This window comes from Grampus griseus, assembly GCF_964374135.1.
Source record: "Grampus griseus genome assembly, chromosome: 14".
Classification (NCBI taxonomy): domain Eukaryota; kingdom Metazoa; phylum Chordata; class Mammalia; order Artiodactyla; family Delphinidae; genus Grampus; species Grampus griseus.
The window spans coordinates 42,025,583-42,045,720 of record NC_139008.1 but is presented as its reverse complement, the minus strand read 5'-3'; the positions used below and the strand labels follow the sequence as shown (position 1 = coordinate 42,045,720).

Below are 20,138 nucleotides of genomic sequence, written 5' to 3'. Positions count from 1 at the left end.
GTGAAACCCTCAGGTCTTGGGATTCCCTTTTTTGGGAGGTTTTAGGTTACTGATTCAATACCTTTACTTGTCATATAGGTCTCTTGAGATTTTCTGTTTCTTCTTGAGTCAGTTTTTGTAGTTTGTGTGTTTCTTGGAATTTCTCTGTTTCATCTAGGTTATCTGTTTAGTTGGCATACAATTGTTCGTAATATTCTCTTTTAACCTTTATTATTTAAGGTTGGTAAATGTCCCCATTTTCATTTCATTAGGGATTTGAGTCTTTTTTTTCTTGATTAATCTAGCTAAAGGTTTATTTTGTTGATCTTTTAAAAGAACCAGCTTTTGGTTTCATCAGTTTTCTCTGTTTTTTTTTTTAATTCTTTATTTCATTTATCTCCACTCTAATGTTTATTAAGTCCTTCCTTCTGCAGGCATTGGGTTTAGTTTGGTTTTCTTTTTCTAGTTTGGTTTTCTTTCTTCTAGTTCCTTAAGGAGTAGAATTAAGTTACTGATTTGAGGGCTTCCCTGTTTTCTAAATGTAAGCATTTACAGCTATAAATTTCTCTCTGAAAACTGTTTTCTCTTTGCATCCCATAAATTTTGGTCGGTTGTGTTTTCATTTTCATTTGTCTCTAAGTACTTCTAGCATCCCATTTGGTTTCTTCTTTGAAACCAAAGAAGTTGCTTAAGAATCTGTTGTTCACTTTCTAGTTGATTTCTAGTCTCATTTCATCGTGGTTGGAGAATATACTTTGTATGGTTTAAGTCTTTTACAATTTATTGACACTTGTTTGGTGGCCTGTCCTGGAGAATGTTCCACACGCACTTGAGAAGACCATGCATCCTGCTGTTGTTGGGTCGAGTGCTCTGTATGAATCTGTTAGGTCCGGTTGGTTTTTAGTGCTATTCAAGTATTCTATTATCTTGTTAATCTTCTACCTGGTTCTATCCATTACTGAAAGTGAGATATTAAAGTCTCTATTATTTTCAAACTATTTTTTCCCAACTCTATCAATACCCATCTTTCTGAAGGATGATTTTGACTATACAGCATTTCACCTTGGTCAGTGACGCTTTGGCTAGATGCATGACCAGAGGATTTATAAGCCGTTCCCCTTTTGACTTCCACAAAAGGATTTGAGATGTCTTATAATGATCTTGTTTTCAAAATAAATCATATACACGTTTAAAATCTACATATGACTTATGGAAGTCCTAGATAATAGTCATTTATTTCTTTCTCCACACGTGGAGGGAGGGGAAAGTTGATAAACTAAGTGCTAGGACATCATAGTTAATGGGATTGAACTTCTGTACTTCCCTGAAGACAAGGTAGAAAGTGAAATTAAGTGGGTTACATCATCTCAACATTTGATAAAAGGAATTACTGTTATTCTGTAGTGAAGGCTATCTGCTTTGTTTTCCTATTACCAGACTCCTCAGTGAAATTCCTGCATGTCTGTTTGTATGACTACCACTTCCACTGTTGGCCTGTCTCCACCATACCTGTCACAGTCACTCTGACTTTTGGTGGCCGGCACTTCCTTGGGGCCATTCTTCTGTGCCCCGTGCTCGCACACAAACCCTCCCTTTCTCCCCCCGAGCTCTCTGAGTCCCTGTTCCATGTGTATCTGAGCTACAGGCAGACACCACTGCAGGCCCCAACGCCTCCTGTGGCCCTTGCACTTGACAGATGTCAGAACAGTCCCCCAGTGGAGGCTCTTCTTGCAGAGGTTCCCCTTTCTGGAAATGTAGAGAACCCATGAGGATGGTTGGGGAAGCCTTAGAGCATCTTCTGCAAAGGCCACTTGCAGTCTCCCTGCTCTCCTGCCAGGGCCCACTGCCAGGCCGAGTTTACGCACTGCAGACTGACCCACGGCAAACATGTTCTCCTGCCTAAAAGGTTTCAGGAGTCTCAGCGGGCGCCATGAGAAGCAGCCACCATTGCGTTTGAGGATGCGTGCTTGGGAAAATGAAGGGAAAGTTTCCCTTTTAAACTTGACACCAAAAACCGCTTGGCTCTGTGCAAAAGGTTAACTGAGGAGTTCAGATCTGGGGTTTAGAAGGTTTAGGCATAGAATGTTGATGGAATAGCGAGAATACTGATGACTCCTTCTTATGGGGCAGTGGTGAGCTGCAGGTTGTCCTGGGAGGGAGCTTAGCCAAGCTCAGTGAGCACCAGGCTTCCAGCTCGGGGTCATGTTTTAATGTGGACCGACTTCCTCACAGCCCCGAACGAAGTGCAGGGACCTGGCTGACCTGTGACATCCTAAATCTCTCTATCTCATTACTATTCTCATTTCCAATTTGAATGACTCTTGCCGTGGCTGACCTGGGCCTTTAGCCGTCGGCCCCTCTGCTTCCCTTGGGTACGCTTCCCCGCCTGGTTCCTATCTTTGTGGGCATCAAAGAGAATTGAGTTTGGTTTAAACTTTAAACCTACGTTTCCCAATCTGAATCTACGTCTGATTAGTAAAATTACGTCAGTTTCCCAGCTTGGACCCCCCCCAGGGATGAAACTGAACAGGGGCGGGGCAATGAGGAGAGGGTACCAGCCACCGCTGTGGTCCAGGGCCGACAACCCTGGCTTTGGAGCGGGAGACCCTTGGGTTGCGTGAAGTCTCTCGTCTTCAGCTTCCTCATGGGTGAAGTGGAGGTGATGACAACAGTGCCTCCACCCACCTCGGAGGGTCCCTGTGTGGTTCGGTGAGGTGGGGCTTGCAGCGGCTAGAACGAGGGGCCTGGGGACCTGGGCTGCATCTGTGCCTCCGGTGTGGCAGCCCACACCCCGGGGACCCACGAGGAGGCGACACAGAGACGCAGAACCTGCCCGTCTAGACAGTCGGACGAGGCGGAAGGTCAGCTGAGCCCCAGCTCTCGTCCGAGTGAATCGAGGAGGAGTCTAGAATGCACGTTTGACCAAAGATGTAAACTCCCCACAACTCCGGTAAGGACTCTAGGTGTTGAAAAAGATAAATTTCCACAAATATTTCACTACGTACACGGCAGAGTCCAATTTCCTGCCGAGTACGGAGCCTGCGGGGTGTGCAGCCTCACTTCCAGTTAATCCTACGTTGCTTGGAGAAAGAAGTTTCGGTTATAAAAGGAGTGCATTTCGACACCTGTTGAGTCCCCTGACACCTTTGGAACAACACACGCACACGAATGGTTAGCGAACAGCTGGCAAACGCGGACAGAAACTATAGGAACGCAGCCTTCATGCTCGAGGGCAAGGAGATGCCACCCACACCGCGCTTTCAGCCCTCACTGTCCGCGGATAATGAAAGTACAGGTACTTGTAAAAGTGGAAAGCAAATCTGCCCCGCATAAAAGATTGGAACAATCCACATTCCCTGAAATATCACCATCTACGTTTACCTACTCCTTAGTTTGTTTCTGTGAGGGACAGTTGATTTTCAAAGTGAAACCGTCAAGTGGGAATGTAGGGAAAAGTCTAAATGATCAACAACTGTAACTGCTTCTAATTTGCAAGGAATAACCTACATATCTGTTAATCACTCTCACCTCCTTGGAGGATAAGATCTGGCGTAACTCTTTCCGGAGATCAATAAAACGATCGTGAAAGAGGGCCATGCACCACGGCTCCATGAAGTAGCTGGTGAGGGAAGAAAAAGGTTCAGTTAGTTGGAAACTTTCTCATTACCACTGATAAAGTATTTACCTGCTTTTTTTGCCTTTATAAATCACGGTTCTGGCCCTTTTGCGATCGTTTGCTCATGAAATGGCTCGCGGAACAGCATGGCCAATCAATTTTGTAAATGGATGTCCCTGATGTAAGGCCAGCTTCCATAATTACATTTAAAGTGGTTTAATTCAGAGCTGGGGCAAGACCCAGTGAAGAACCCTGATTTTATCAGAATTTAAAAGCCTGAAGACTTGTAAAGAACGGTGTCTCCATTATCTGCCCTCGTTTGAGAAAAACAGATTGCAGGATTAACTGAACTGCTGCATAAACAAATTAAATTTGGGGAGACAATAACACAAATGTTGTTCATCATTAAGGTTTCTGGATTAATAATGACCAGAAAAACAGGCCACCTCGGTGTTGCAACACGGCCTTCGTGCAACTGCACGGACGCCTAATTGAATCTTTCTTCAGAGAGCAGTTCTGTTGGTGGCCCTATTTGCTAACTTTGCCCTGAAAACTGTTTGAACACATGCTTTCTTATGTGGAAGACAGTATGGCCATCCTTTATTTACAGGGGATTGCTGAATATTTGATGCATTCTTGGAAGAGCCAGGAACATTTACTGGTATTTTAACTCTTACTTTGTCTTAATGTTCAGTGTCTCGGAACAGGAAACTTCGCTCCTTCATGGTTAGAGACACGTGGGTGATGTGAGCTCCTCTGGATGTGAGTTTGTTGTTCCTGGGACTGTTAGTGGATGTCACGTGTGTGTCCAGCGGAAGAAAAACTGGTGCCCACGTGCAGATGAGCACCTTCTGTTTTCCGAGACAAGTTAATTCTTGGGAAGGAGGTGACGAGCCCCAGGGACACCGAGGCATTAAAGGACCGGGGCAGTGACAAGCATGCGTACAATCAACCTGGCACTCAGCCACACGGCTCAGTACCTATCACCTGTTCGCCTGACCAGAATAGGACCTAATTTCATCCTTAACTACCTACTTTGTTGTTCAGGTCATATTTTCATCCAACTATGAATTCCACTAATGTGGGCTCCATACCCACTCTGTGACCAGCACTGTCCTGGGTACTGGGGAACCAGCAGGGACCAACACAAACAAACATCCCTGCCACCGCGGAGCTTATATCCAAGCGATAAATAGGTCCATGTTCAGTATGCAAATAAGAACTGCTTAGGAGGAAACATAAATCAAGCGAGGACGGGAGACACAGAGCAAGGCTCTCCCCTAAGACAGTGACTTAGTGAGTAAAGCCCGAGGGACAGAGACAGGAGAGAGTGAGCCACGTGGGGCTCTGGGGAAAGAGCCTTCCAGGAACAGCAGGTGCAAAGGCCCGGAGGCAGGAATGTGCCTGGCCCTCCAGGAGGCGGAGTAGAGATAAGCAGGGCGGGGGTGGGGGGTGGGGTGGGGTGGTAGGGGTTGAGCTTAGGAAGGTGATGGGCAGGAAGGATGATCCTGGAGGCAGAAATGCACTCACACGTGCTGTGTGATAGCTCCACGGCTGTCTAGCTCAGCACCTGTGTGCAACAGGCGTCCTATAGATGTTCACTGAACCAAGGAAGGAATAATGAATGCGTAAACGGCACACAGCGTGGTATACACTCCATGCTGCCTGGCCCTGATTGGTCTTTCATTAATATAGAGTAAAGTTCTGCTAAATACATAGGCGACAAAACACTGCAAAGTGCCCCAAGATGGGCAGTAGTACCAAAGAGCGAGCCTCATGGGAACAGGGGGAGAGCCGTGGGTGAGCCCAGGCTTGAAGGGTGGTCTGCCTGAGCCCTGAGGCCCGGAGGGAGGGCAGAGGGGGTCCGGGGGGCACTCGTGGAAACCTGTCAGAGGTCTGAGTGACTCAAGGCTGCTGAATCCTGAATGAATGGAGTTGATGGGGGTTCTGGCTGGGGTTCTGGGCCCCCACAGACCCAGGCCGACATCCAACACCCATCTAATTCCTGGAGCAAAGGCACTGATGCGGAGCCGGCCACCTTGGAAGGCATCAACTGAGAGGGGTGATGTTGATCTCCTCAGACGGTAGCTTTTTGGACCAAAGCATCAGTAATGCCTAAGCCCAGACTCTCAAGCGCAGCTGTGCCAGGATGGTCCCTGCCTCTTAGGTCTCAGCAGCTTCTAGAAAAGCTTCAGGGAGTTGTGGACTTGCAAATCTTGAAACCACTATAATGCCTGAGTTAGAGACCAGTGGGCGCTTTTATGTTTGTCGCCATCTTTCCTGCGTTGCTCAGACGCCCAATCCTCCCGTGTGTGTTTCCACGGCAGCATCCCTGTGGAGGGTCTGAGGCTCTCACCTCCTCCGGCCCCTCCAGACACCTTCCACCCTGGCCCTCCTGCCAGATGGGCAGCCCAGAGGACCCGTGTCCACGTCTGCACCTCCCCAGTGCCATCCATGCCCACATCCAGTGCAAACCTCCTCTGTGGAGCTAACTCGTGGCCTGAAGGCTTCCACCCACTTCAGTGCGTGGGACACTTCTGACCGTGCGGGAAAGCTGACGCAGGGAGTGTCTTAACCTCTAACGCATGGTGGGCAACGGGTCCCCAAGGCTTCCAGCACGGGCTGGTTCTCAGGAGACTGGAGGAGCCGGTGAGGATACCTGGGCCTGCTTCTCCCCGCTTTGTGGGGAGCTTCTGCGCTGGTGCGGTGACTCCGTTTAGGGTGGGCAAGAGGGGATTTTGAGTGGCATGGACCCCTGTGGGCCTCCCTGAAATCATCCTGGAAACATGGCAGCCTTCATTCTTAAAATTGGAAGAGCTTTGAATTTAACAGAACTCATTTTGCAATGGATGAGAACATTTCGTCAAGTGAAGATCGTCTCCTTTTGATATAATGTTAGAAAGAAGTTTTACTTTAGGAAAAGCTTTAGGTCTAGTTTTTCCCCCAAACTGAATGGCTCCTGTGCTTTAGTTTCTTTCCTTCTCCGTAGAAAGGAGAGGGGCTTCTGGAATCCTTGCTGAGGCTGGTGGGGTGGGGGCAGGTCTGCATTAACGGCCCCGGGGGCTTTGGATAGCTGGCATTAGTGCTGACCTCTGGGGAAATGTATAGTTCCGTGAACACCGTGAATTAAAAAAATAGAAAACAATCGCTTCTTTCCCAGTTTACATTCAAAATGGAAGACCTCCATCGTTGGCGGCCGCGCAATCTTCAGGAGACACTGTCTTGTAAGAGCACGGCCACGTGTGGTTTCTAAGTGGCTGTGTAGACTTGGGTGTTCGCATCATGAAATTCATTTCTAAACAGCCATGAGAAAAAGCTTACACGAACGCTCCAGGACCCAAACAGAAGGTGTGAATGTCTCTGTTCATTTTGCCACGGCTGGCCTGGTTTATTTGGGGGGACTTAGATTCTCCGTGACTTTTGCAAATGATACACTTTTCTCAGAAGGCCCAAGAAATGTCAACTTGTGGAACTGAATTAAGCATTCTGGTCGATGTGGTGCAATCGTGAAGGAATTGGTCAGACTTCTCCAGAGCTCGTCCTCGTCTGGTCATTCGGCCTAGTTGATGGACACCATCACACCAATGGGGTAGGGATCTGGTAACCAGCTCTGCCACTGGCCACGCCGGACGCTGAGAAAAGCAAATGGACAAGACACGCCAGTGAGGCTGCACTCGCCAGCCATGGGACAAGCAGGACGCGTCTGAGGGGAAAGATAGGTGGATAAATGCTGTTCTTTCAGATCCTGGATCTCAAGCCCAAGGCCAGGGCCCTTCAGCAGCAGGTAGGGAAGGAGAGAGCGTTTCAGAAGAGCAACTGGAAATGCTAAACTACACAACAGTTGGAAAAGGCAGAGAGTGGCAGAGAAGAAACACACCTTGCCCTCCAAGGTTTTTTTTTTTTTTTAATGAAAAGCATTCTCATTTTATCTTAGTGTGGTAATAGTCAGTTTTTGCTTTTGGACCCGATCAGAGGGTCCCCAGCTGCCCCTCACACCTGCACAGAGGTTTATTCAAGCTGGAAACTCACCCAAGAGTTGCCTTTTCTCCTGGGGGTTGGGGGGCACTGCAGCTGGGGGGCCCACAGACCTTCCCGGGATCATGATGTTCTCGTGGTCCAGGCCCTTTCTTGTACTGACAGCACCACAGACTCATGGTGGAGGACCGACATTCTCCTCCTGCCAGGCCTGGGAGTAGGTGACACCCAGCAGGAAGCCTCAGCCTTTGGGCTGCAGCGTGGCTGGGGCACCTCGGCCCTCCTGTGGACACTCCACATGCAGAAGAAAGGAAGTGACAGACGACAGGGTCCATCATCCAGGTTGCAGACACCCTGGGGGCCAGGTGTGACCTAGAGACGTCTTTGCTTTGGCCTGAACAGCATTTGGAAATTGGAGTTTCGGCCTTTCTCTAAAAGGTCAGATTTGGCCACGTTGGGTCCTCGTTGTTCTACGGCGGCAACCAACTCAATGGACAGATGCCCCTGCAGTCCCTTGTGGTCCATCCACCAGCCCGGCCAGCATCCCTCACCTTTGGGGCCATGGTGGGCATGTGGTGTGCCCACCAGTTCTGGTTAAGCAATTTGGGTGACACGGAGGTGTCACCAGCAAAGCCCACTGGGGTACCCAGGAAAAATGAGATGGAATCTGGGTGATAAGGTCTAACTCTTCTTTTGTGCTCAGTCTAGTTTCACTTGCCCGGAGGGGGACTGTGTGCAGATGCCTCGCACCTAACGTGTCGGATTAGAGTTCCCAGCTGTAGAACCGACACCCTAGCTGAGCTGGGCGTGTGCAGAGAGGCTGTGCCCAGCTCTGGGCCCGGGGCCGGAGCAGCACAGCTACCCCGCCACCCCCCAGAACCCCATCCCTCCCGCCGGTGAGACTCCTATAAAGCAGTCCCGTCCCCATCCCTGTCCCGCCCAAGGCCTGTCCCAGAGAGCCTGTGCTCTAGGGCAGGGGCTTGCACCCCTCCCTTCCGTGATCAGAGCAGAAAGCTTTCCTCTGCTCTGAGCCCATCTCCATCTTGTTCTATTGGCACAAGTAACACGGGGCCGGAGGACCCTTGTCGGGACTTGACTCGAAGGGGTGGTAACAGAAGCAGGTGTGTAAACATGTTCTCTGAAGCCACCTGCCCCCATCCCCTTCCCCAGGCCAGTATGTGTGCCCAAAACACATATGCTGTCCTGTCTTCCTTTCTTCTTCCATCCTCTGTCCATTCGTTCATCCTTCCTAACAGGTTCCATGAGGCCTTTCAAAGCCCTCTGTCTTTCCCTCCGACACCCATTTTGGTCTGGTCCTCTGTTCTCTGCCGCCTCTGCCCACCCCTCAGCGAATGCTTGCTCCTTCTCCGCCGTGCTCTCCCCTCCTCTCTGTCTGAGGCATCGGCCAGAGCTAACCTCAGTGGCTGCAAAGTGGCAACGAGGGGGACAACCTAGGGGGGCGATTCTTTGCTGTTACTCCATCACAGCCATTGGTGGCAGATGCTTTGCTGGGCACTGTGGTCCCCACCCCCAAAGTGCACACACGAGGGTGGATGTGGTAGAGTGGAGGGCCGGGGGTGGGGAGGAGGGCCAGGTGGGGCGGCTGCCCTCACATCTGCGTCCTTTCTGTCGCTGCATTTCTATGTCACCCCTCTCGGGCAAGTGTTTGCCAAAAAATTCAAAATAACCCTGGCTTTAAAAAGGCATAGCGGTACTTTGTTCATATAAAGAAAGTCTAGGTGGGGTGTCCAGGATTGGCACGGTGGTTCCATAGACATCAGATCACAGCACTAACCATAGGGCCCTTGGCCTCACAGAGCAAAATGGCTGCTGAGCTCCAGTCATCATAGATATGTTCTTGGATGGAAAAAGGGAAAATGAGGGTCCTTATTCTTTATTTTAGGAACAATTCCTAGAAATCTCACACAGTACTTCTATTTATATTTACTGGCTAAGTTCGGTCAAATGGCTTCCTTGGCTGCCGGGAGTCTGGGGATCATTGTCATTTATTTTAGGTACAAAATAACATCTTATAACTCAGGACTCTGAAGAGCAAAGAGAGAACATACATTGTCTGCCATGATACCCAATAGACGCCACAACATCTACTTAACAATCTTTTCTTACAGTTAAATCTACATAAATTGGGAGAGTGTGTTTAGTTGAAGTTCCCAGAATGAGAACATATCTTTAACTAGACTTAAACCTGTCCCCAAAGTAAGCCTTGTGAAAACACACACACACACACACACACACACACACACACACACTACTTTCTATATGTGACAGTCACCTCCAAGTCTATGGGAAAGCCCTGGTGTCGTCCACATCCCCATCTGGCCTGAGTTGGCTTAAATGCAGAGGACAGGGGAGAACAATTTGTGTTCCCACTGTGAGGTTGCATTCTGGTCATTTTATTCTGCCCATAAAAGAAAATGGATTCATGCATTTCAAAACAGTTTTCAAAAATAAGAATAGGAACAAATAAGCATTTCCAGTTAGCCCTAGGTTTGCTTGGAAATTAAATTACACATTTCTGGGGTGGTGGATTTGCTCAAGGATGCCACATATTACACAAGCAGACACAGCCCCGTGACACGCTGTGACAAGAAAACCCCGAAGACCAAAATGGAAGTTTGATGTGACTATTTCCGGTCCAGTTCAAGTTTGCCAGAATCGCTATCTAGTTCATTTATGGCTTCGAGGCAGATCTAGAAAGGTAAGATGAATGATTTTCAAAGCAAAACCGACTAGTTATTTGAGATCAGTTGTAATTGTCACCTGCACAAGATCTAGATAACAGAAAACCAAGTCTCCTCTGAATATAATTCGGCTACAGTGTTGTTGTCGCAATCTACAACAGGCATCACCAGATAAAGGATGTTTACTGCTCTAAGGAAAAATGCCTCTCGATGCCCTGGCGCTAAAAGCAAAATTCTGATCTTTGGCAGAAGTCACCATCTTCTGACTGGCTTGTAAGCAACCTCTCTCTTAGTGCTGGTCAGCTCGTGGCTCTGCAGAGCTGGTGTTTGGCCAGTTACCCTGGTGTGCCAGGAACCAGAAGCTGACACTGCCTGCGGCTGGGCACCCTGGGAGCCCCCGCCTGGCTGCAGAGGTGCCAGGAGAGACAGTCCCGAGCGGCTTGGAGTGTGAAGGCTGCTGTCTGCCGGATGCACTGGAACCAGTGTGATTTATTTGCCTGTGAGTGGACGCACCCTCGGCCCCGAGCCGAGGTGCCAGGAGGATGTGCTATCTCTCAAACACGAGTCTGTAAGAACACAGAATCCCAGAGCACATTTGTCCCGAGTCTGTGTCGGTGCCCAGATCGTGCTGAGGTTGGAGTCCTGCCTGACTGCCTCCGGAGTCTTGGTTTCTAGAAATGCTATTCCTACACGATTCTCTGAAAGATCTGTCTGCTGACCATTTGTTTTTCTGAATCCTGGACACTTAGCCCAGGAAAAGCTGTGCTTCATCTTAGGAAATGGAATACATTTCTCTCAGGCACCCTGCAAATCTAGCCACCGATACACATTTCCCTCCTTGCTTTGTCCTGGAAGGAACCCAAAGCTAAGTGTTCGAGTTCACTGCAGAAGCACCTGCGCTGTGAAGGGCACAGCCTCTCCACCTGGGCTCAGCTTTGCATTGCTGGCCTGCCCGTGGCTGCCCTTTTACTGATGGCCTTTCTTTTTATCCCAGCTCTGCCACTTGTTAGCTTATGTAATCTTGAGCTGGGCTGCTTTAACCTCCCAGCCTCAGTCTTCATAGCTGTAAAATGGGGATAATGCTGGTCCTTACCGCAAAGAATGACTATCAGAATTCTCGGAGACACTGCAGGAAAGGGGTCTGGCTGTGTGCCTGGCGCAGGGCGGAGGGCCTGTGTACTGTGTTCTTCTTCTTCTTGTTATTATTATTACTGCTGTTGTTGTTCTTAATTATCCTATTGCATATACTTTGTGTAAGCTGCCTCAGACCCTTTCTGGTGTGAGTTAGAGACCAAATAAATGATTAAAATAAACCCTTTTTGTTTGCCATGTAATCGAAAGTCTTTCTTTGGCATAATTCTGCAGTTCTTCTTCTTGGGGACTGCTTTTGCTCCACTCCAGGGTGTCTGCATAAACTCATGTAGCTGCAGTTTTAGACTATGAATTCGTTTTAGCTGAGATCCAGGTAAGAGGGGCTTCACGACAAGCCTTCATGGAGTTCTGTCGTGCCCTGGAGAGTTACGTGGGAGTAAATAAACTGTGGCCTTGACTGCTCATTTTGGTCTGAGCTGATGGAAGTTAAATAAAAGGTTTACGTGGAGTTCCCTCTTTTTGCCTGTTTATTATGAAGAGTGAGCCAATCAGTCACAATAGTGAACCCAGCCCTTGGTAGGATGTATGCAGAAACAGAGAGGAAACTAGTGGGGTGAGGACATGGGCCCCCCGCCCCAACGCCCAGCTGGACAAGATTATCTTCTGACCTGCTTTTTTGCCTGACTTGCCAGGGCAAAACAGTCTTCTCATAGAAATAGCATGATTTTCATATAGCTAAGAATTTTGTTTCTATTTAAGTTGACCTTTCCATTCTCATTGAAGTTGTGACATCACCTGCCCAGACCTTTGGCTGCAGTGGGCAGCTGGCCGGCCGCCCTCTAGGCCCAGAGCCCGGGGACCAGTTGACATCCAGCTCCACGTACCTGCCCTTTCAGCCCATCTGCGGTATTTCCTTGCATGTTGCTGGTTTCTCAGGGGCTGCATTAATTGAATTTTGATGAGAAATCTAGTGCCCTGGAAGTTGTCCAGCTATTTACATTGATTTGTTGGATACAGTCAGGACTCAAAGGAGGAGGCGAGGTTAGCGTTTAATTCCGTGGAGAAAGGCAAGCTCTTAGAGCTCAGCTTCCCTTCCTGTGCCCCCTCCTCCTATTCTGTGCCTCTCTTCATAGAAAGCACAACCATTTTCCTTTAATTAGGCTGCAGAGAGCACAGGCTAGCATTAGGCCACTCAGCCACTCAGCCGTGCTCACAACCATGGCCATTTCCTATCTATTTTCTGTAGGAAAAGAAAAAAAAAAAGTGTATATATGCACACATAACCCCCCAGAAGTCTTGGGGGGATGGAACAAAGGAATCAGTGGAATTACCTTTTGTGAGACCGAGGCCACGGGAGCTAGCAAACCCCAGAAAGCAAGGTATTTTGCTACCTCACGAGTCCTCTGGTTAGACGAACTGCTCTTTAAATTCTAAAGGACTGCTTAGTAGAAATATCATTCGCTAGTACAGAATATATACGGCATGTTTGATATATGTTTACAATGATTGTGATTAGTACATATTTAAAATAATTACCTTTCATAACAACAGTTTTTCTAATTAATATGTTTTTTTAACTGATAAAGCTTTTATAGAGACGATGACAAACTGCAAACTGTTCTTTCCCTTTCTTTGTTACGTTTATGCTTTCAGGTTTGTAGTTTCCAAAAATTATGTATTAAAATTCAACTAACATATTCCCAGTTCTTATTTCCCTACAGCATAATAATGAGGGGAATGGATACGACCATGTCTAGAAGAATCCGTAAGTGCATGCTGATATAGATAAGTGAATAAATAAACGGAGGAGAAGGGACAACTCTTCCTTACGGTCGAAAGCCAAGTAATAAATGTGGAGTGAATGCTGGAGCTAGACAAAAAGCACCCTTTGGCAAACAACACAGTAACAGTTGTTTCAGGCAAGAATTGTTTATGAATGCTAAAATAATTGGAAAAAAGGACGATTGCAAATAGGATATTTATAGTCTTAAAGTATCACTAATTGATTATGAAGGTAAAAACAGAGAAGCCTGCATCCTCCAGTTTACAAATGACCCCAGTTAACAACACAAGTAGAAGGACAAATCTGCACGCGTTGCACAGAGGGGGACAGAGCACCGCTCCCGCAGTTCCTGCCAAGAAGGCACAGCCCGAAATGAATGAGTGACTATCAGACAGACTGAAATGGGTAGACTTCTACAAAATGCCTGGCCAGGGCTTCCCTGGTGGCGCAGTGGTGGGGGGTCCGCATGCCGATGCAGGGGACGCAGGTTCGTGCCCTGGTCCGGGGAGATCCCACATGCCGCGGAGCGGCTGGGCCCGTGAGCCACGGCCGCTGAGCCTGCGCGTCCGGAGCCTGTGCTCCGCAACGGGAGAGGCCACAACAGTGAGAGGCCCGCGTACCGCAAAAAAAAAAAAAAAAATACCTGGCCTGTGTACTTCACAAGTGAAGGCTCCCGACAGAAAAGGGCTGAGGAGCCGTCCCAGATTGGAGGCAATGATGGAGACACAAGAAAGAGTTGACAAGAGGACTGATGAGAAGCCGGGGAAACACCAGTATCTCATGGGGACTGGTGGGGTGGGGGAGCAGAGGGAGAAGCTGGAGCAAAGCAGCATCATGAGTGACTGGGAGTGTAGGAGGGAACCGCGGATCCCCGCCAGGCACAGACCCAGGGGCCCAGGTGGTAAAGCAGAGTGAGTTTGTGCAGCTCTGCAGTAGGGGAGCAGGGAGTCTGGGGCTCTGGGTAAGATGGAGCTGGGAGGGTCCTAGAACAGGGTGTGGGCTTCGGCGGTGGTTTCGCAGAGGGCGGAGGTGAAGGGCAGCAGGTCTGTGTTAGCGGCGGGCAGTCTGATGACATGATAGTTTCTGTCCAGGAGGCGGGAGGATTAACACAGGGCCAGAGCCATCCCTGGTCACTCGTGTTTGCAGAAGAGGGGTGTCGCAGGGTTTTCGTCGCTGTGTCCCCTCCCTGTCCCGTCTCAGACCGGGTCACGGGGCGGGGGCGTGCTCTGATCACGGCTGCATTCCACGAGCACTGGGTATCACGGCCTCGCTGCTGGCTTCTGGGACCATTTTTCACTTTCTCGGAATGGACCCAGGAGGCTGAGATGGGGAAGGAAGAGAGAGTGCCTCCCATCAGCGGCTCCCTAGAGGTGAAGCTCCAGGAACCTCCCTTGCAAACACCCTCTCACCCCCCATTCAACCCAGCTGTCTGCCTACTTCTCTCCTGCACCCAAGCAGCAGAACATAGATGGAAGGAACCCCACATGACCATGCTGCCAGATTGGAGCTCATGCCCATTCATCCTCGCAGATTCTAACGGGCACGCAGTGTTGCCTGGCCATCCAGACGCTGCCTGAGTGAATATACTTTTCTGCTCTCTGAGATGACTTTTCCTCTCTCCTCAAACATCCAACGTCCCTTTCTGCTTTACTCTGCTTTCAGCCGATGACCTTGCCTCATGCTTTATTGAGAAAATAGGAGCGGTCAAGCACTGCCTTGTCTCCTCACCCCGAGACCTGATTTTCTCCCATGACCCTGCCCCTGCAGCTGTTAGGATAGAAAGTTGTCCCGGCTCTGCCACTGTCCTCTCTCTCTTGCATCTTTTATTTGTTTACAGACAAGACTCACCACCTCTCCTCTTTAACAAGCCCTCTCCTGACTCCGTTTCCCCCCTGCAAAGTATTCCCCGGATCTCTCTCCACGTCGCAGAAAGCTTCTCCAAGTTGGACTCTGCAGCATCTTCAGTTCCTCAGGTCATAAACTCTCTCCTGGGCTCTTTCCACCTCCCCACCTGCTCTGAAGCAGCTCTTATGAAAGCCAAATCCACCAACCAGCTCTCTGTCCTTGATGCAGCCCCTCTGTGGAAACGACACAGGTGACCGCTGCTGCACTTTGCAAACACGTCCTCCTCTTAGCTTCTGCCAAACCCCACGTCCTGTCCTCCTTTCTGAACCATATCTCTGGACATGGGAACATTGGGGTCCTCTTGGCCCTTTTCTCTAGGAGCTGAGCGGGAACGGATCTGAACTGGAGTCTGGCCCATGCCTCGGACCAGGCGGCTCTGGGTGTGAACTGCATCACAGGGTTGGCCGGACCTTGAGGCAGGGGCTTCTGGAGGCCGTGCCTGTCACTGGCCATGGGCTCCTCGGGACCAGGCAGATTGGAAGCTCCGGGCAAGGTGGCTCCCAGCTCGTTACCTCCAGGGGGCAGCTGTGAGTTATAAGCCCACATTCACCCCAGGGGGTGAGGGGGTGGGGGGGTGGATGGGAGGATGGGGGCACTGGACCAGTAAGGGCTGGGGAGGTGGGCCCCAGCAGTGCCCACGACAGAGGTGGAGGGCCACGAGTTCTCTTTGGGTAAGTCTGAGAGTCAAGCGAGCAGTTGGGTGTTTTGCCAGAGCTTAGGGCATGTCTCGCACACCCTGCCGCTAAAACACACCTCAAATCCAAATGCTTCACCCTGCATCCATCTGGTCCAACCCCCGCATCTCTCACACGTGGGAAACCAGCAAGAGCCTCCTAATAGCTGCTACTGTCCATTCTCTGTGGCAGCTGCGGTGAACTTTAAAGCGCGATTTGGCAGGTTACTGCCCTTCCTTTATGGAAATAAGCATCTCAGCCCAAACCTCCGCCTACAGAGATCTACACAATGTAGCTCCTCTGACCTTCATTCACTCCGCTACAGCTTTTGTTCCCCAGACGTACCAAGACCTCTCCCACTCACGGGCCTCTGCACCCACTGTTCCCTCTGGACTCCTCTCCCTCACATCTTGCAGGCCTGGCTGTGTCTCAGCGTCCAGGACTGGCTCAGAGTCTGCCCCGCACACCTTGACTCCTGCCCAGTGCTGCTTTGCCATATTTTCTTTTTGACTTTGTTTCGTAGCCTTTAGCACCATTTGAAATGGTCTTATTTCCGTATTTATTTACTTGCTTGTGGCCTGCCTTCCTTCTCTAGAATATAAAATCCAGAAGGGCTGGCTTTTTTCAGTCTTATTCTCAACTGTATCTTCAGAACATAGTACACAGCAGGTGCTTAATAAATGTTGATTGAATGAATGAGTAAATAAAAAGCATAGATCAAAAACTATGCTGGGTTTGCAATTAGGAGACCATCAAAATCTTAATTGGGAGGGGTGTGTTGCAGAGGAAATGAGCTGAGTGTAGTTTACTCCTTCAGAGACAGACAGATGGACAGTCACATGTCCATCTGACGTCTGTCCCTATGTGCCAAGCACCATGCCAAGTGCTGAGGATCCACAGGTGAAGATGTGCCTTGTTCTGAGGCGCTCAGCCACCGGGAAAACACAGTGGTGTGTGAGCTGGAACGTAGCCAGCTCAGGGGCCCAAGGTCAGGGTCACTTTGCTTCGCCTCATGACCACCATCAACAGAGAGCTGTTTCAGGCACACAGGCAATTTGGAATATTGTTTTGTAACATGGGTTCTATCAACATAAGCAAACTGGCTTTGATTATTCAGCAGGTTTAATCCAGCAAGTTAAAATATCAAGTGACTATTGAAAGCCCAGGTTTTAAAACAGGCTTGCTCACTTCTCAAAGTGAGGAAGCAGTGAAACCAGTCGGGTCTGCTTGTGTCAGCTGGACCATGGACGTGACTTCAGCGTGGCCTCTGGCAAGACGGGCGGTGCCTTGGAGCGGGGTGGGAGGACCACCCAAGACTGTGAGCTCTCTCTCCAGGCAGAGGAGACCTGACCTCCCCCCTGGCGACTGCCCAGCGACTCATGCTACACAGAGATCTGATCCATCAGGAAGAAAGATGTAGGAAACCTCGGGGAAGAGGGACCTTCAGGGGATGCAAGTGCTCCTGCATCTTCTGCTTTCCATTTTGGGAGGAAATTTAGTGATTCACTCATGAAGTATATTTGGTCATTTCCCTTCTTCCTTAAATTACCTTCCTAAGCTGGGATAGTTAACCCATTTCCTCTTTAGGGAAGGTCTTGGTTATAACATAAACTAAAAATGTTTCTCTTACCCAAAGTTGAAGATAATGGCAGTCCAAAGATATAAACATGTGACCTTGGCCACAGGAGAGTCCACTAAAATCAAGATGAGAGCCCACACCAACCATTCTGGAGACATACCATTATGTAAAATGGAGCATATCTATATTCACTGGGGACACTTTAATTTTTCTGAGGGAATAAAACTTATAATGAGAAGGTACATCAATGTTATTTGATCCCAATCTATGAAATATTGGACTAGCCTTCCAAGTCCTTGATTTAGTTTCTCTTAAAAAAAATATCACTTGTTCATTGTCTCTTTTTCATGAAAGGCAAGAGAAAGACAATAGTGGCAACTATCTCCACTATGATTTAATATTACACCAGTTATTCTAGGGAAGTCAATAAAACAAGAAAAATTAATAGGAAGTATAGCTATTGGAAAGGAAAGAAGAAAAGCTGTCATTATTTGCAGCTGATAATCATCTACCTAGAAATATGAAGATAACCTACTAAAACACATTTAAACAAAAAGAATTCAGGACTAGAGCAACTTACAAAAACCAATATTTTCCCTATCTACCAATATTTTTTAAATTAGAAAATGTAATAGAATAAAATTATCCCATTTACAATAGCAACAAAACAATAAACAATACTAAAATAAATCTAAAAGCAAATGTGCAAGCTCTGTGAAGAGACCTATCAGAAGAAAACAACCAAACTGAAGACAGCAAACAAAGATATGAATGGTAATATTCAATTTTATAAATATATTCCAAACTAACCTAAAAATTAAATTCAAAAACACAGTTAAAATCCCAAAATTAATTTTTAATGAAATTAGACATGGTATTCATTTGGAAAAGTATAAGAATAGCTAAGAAAACTGCACATCAAAGAGATCAAAACAAACTGTAATGCAACAGTAATTCAAAGAGTGTGGCAGAATCCAGAAACAGAAATGAAATAACATTTCATTTAACAGGATGGCAAATAACAGGATAGCAAGTCCAGAAATGGACTCATCTGTATGAAAGAATTTAGCTCAGTATATGATACTGGTAGCATATCAATTAAATAGGAAAAAAAACATAAACTATTTTAAAAGTTATTGGGAAAGTTGTTTCTTAGAAAAAGTAAAATTAGAGTCTCATGTTAAACTATACACAAGCATGAAAAAAATTCCAAATGAATTAAAGATGTCAATGTGAAAAAAAGCCAGAAAAGTGAAAAAATAAAATAGAATATAATTGTCAGTTGGAAGAGATTTTCCTAAGTAGGAGACAAAATTCAGAAGCTCTAAAGAAGATGAGATTAGGTAAAAATTAAAACATTTATATGAAAAAAATCATAAACAAATGGTATAAGAGAATGAAAAGACTAGTCAAAGAATTGGGAGAAAATCTTTGCAAAACACATGTCTGATAAAGGACTAATGTCCAAAATAACCAGAACTCTTAAAGTTCACCAATAAAAAACATACAACGCAATTAAAAGATGGACAAAAGATCTTAACAGACACCTCACCAAAGAAGATGGAGAGAGAGCAAATAAGCATAGAAAAAGATGCTCCACATCATTTGTCATCAGGGAAATGCAAATTAAAACAAAAATGAGATAGCACTACACACCTATTAGAATGGCTAAAATCGCAAACACCGACAATACCAAATGCTGGCGAGGATGTGGAGCGACAGGAACTCTCATTCATTGCTGATGGGAATGTAAAATGGTTCAGACACCTTGGAAGACAGTTTGGCAGTTTTTTCTTACAAAACAAAAAACATTGTTACCATAGGATCCCAAATCATGCCCCTTGGTTTACACCCAAATGAGTTGAAAACCTATGTCCATGCAAAAACCTGCACACAAATGTTTACGGCAGCTTTATTCTTAATTGCCAAAACTTGGAAGCAACCAAGATGTCCTTCAGTAGGTGAGTGGATAAACAATCTGTGGTCCATCCAGACAATAGAATATTATTCATCAATAAAAAGGAATGAGCTATCAAGCTTTGAAAAGACATGGACGAAACTTACACGGATATTGTTAAGTGAAAGAAACTAACCTGCAGGGCTACATACTGTATGAATCCAAGTATATGACAACTGGAAAAGGCCAAACTATTGAGGCAGTTAAAAGATCAGTGGTTGCCAGGGTTTTCTTATTTTTTTTTTTGGTGGGGGTGGGATGGGGTGGGGAGGGGTGAATAGGTGGAGCACAGGAGATTTTTAGGGCAGTGACACAATAATGATGGATACCTTATTATATGTTTGTCAAGACACCTACAGAACGTATAACACAAAGAATCAACGGTAACAAGCTACGGACTTTAGTTAATAATAAAGTAACAGTATTGGTTCACCAGTTGTAACAAATATACCACAGGAATTCAAGACGTAAATAGCAGGGAAAACTGTGTGTGTGGAGGGGAGGGTATGTAGGAATGCTGACCTTGCCCATCAGTTTTTCTGAAAACTTAGACCTGGTCTTAAAAAAAAAGTCTATTAACTAAAAAAAACGATATACAGGAAAATATTTGCCATGTGTACCATGAGAATTATTAGTCCTATTTTATCACAAATCAAAAAGAAAAAGGCAATCAGTAGAAAATTGGCAAAGGATAGAAACAAGGAATTTGAGGAAATGCAAGCTGAAAGTACAAGATAGTTTTCTTACTCTTTCTTCCTCCTGCAGATTGACAAAAATTAAAACGTGGACTATATCAGAGTTGGTGAGGGTGGGGATAAACACACACTCTCATAGCTATTGGGGGGTATACATTGGAGTAACCCTTTTTGAGGATAA

The 20,138-nt window shown here is 47.1% G+C and overlaps 1 protein-coding gene across 1 annotated transcript in view; it reads right to left on the bottom strand.

Moving 5' to 3' along the window:
* CFAP61 (cilia and flagella associated protein 61) overlaps positions 1-20,138 on the bottom strand; it is a gene marked incomplete at both ends in the record, with an annotated part of 252,425 nt that overhangs the window by 4,004 nt on the left and 228,283 nt on the right. The window contains one exon of the mRNA XM_082670561.1: positions 3,508-3,598. Coding sequence (XP_082526687.1) covers positions 3,508-3,598 — 91 coding nt within the window. The remainder of the gene's footprint in view (positions 1-3,507; positions 3,599-20,138) is intronic.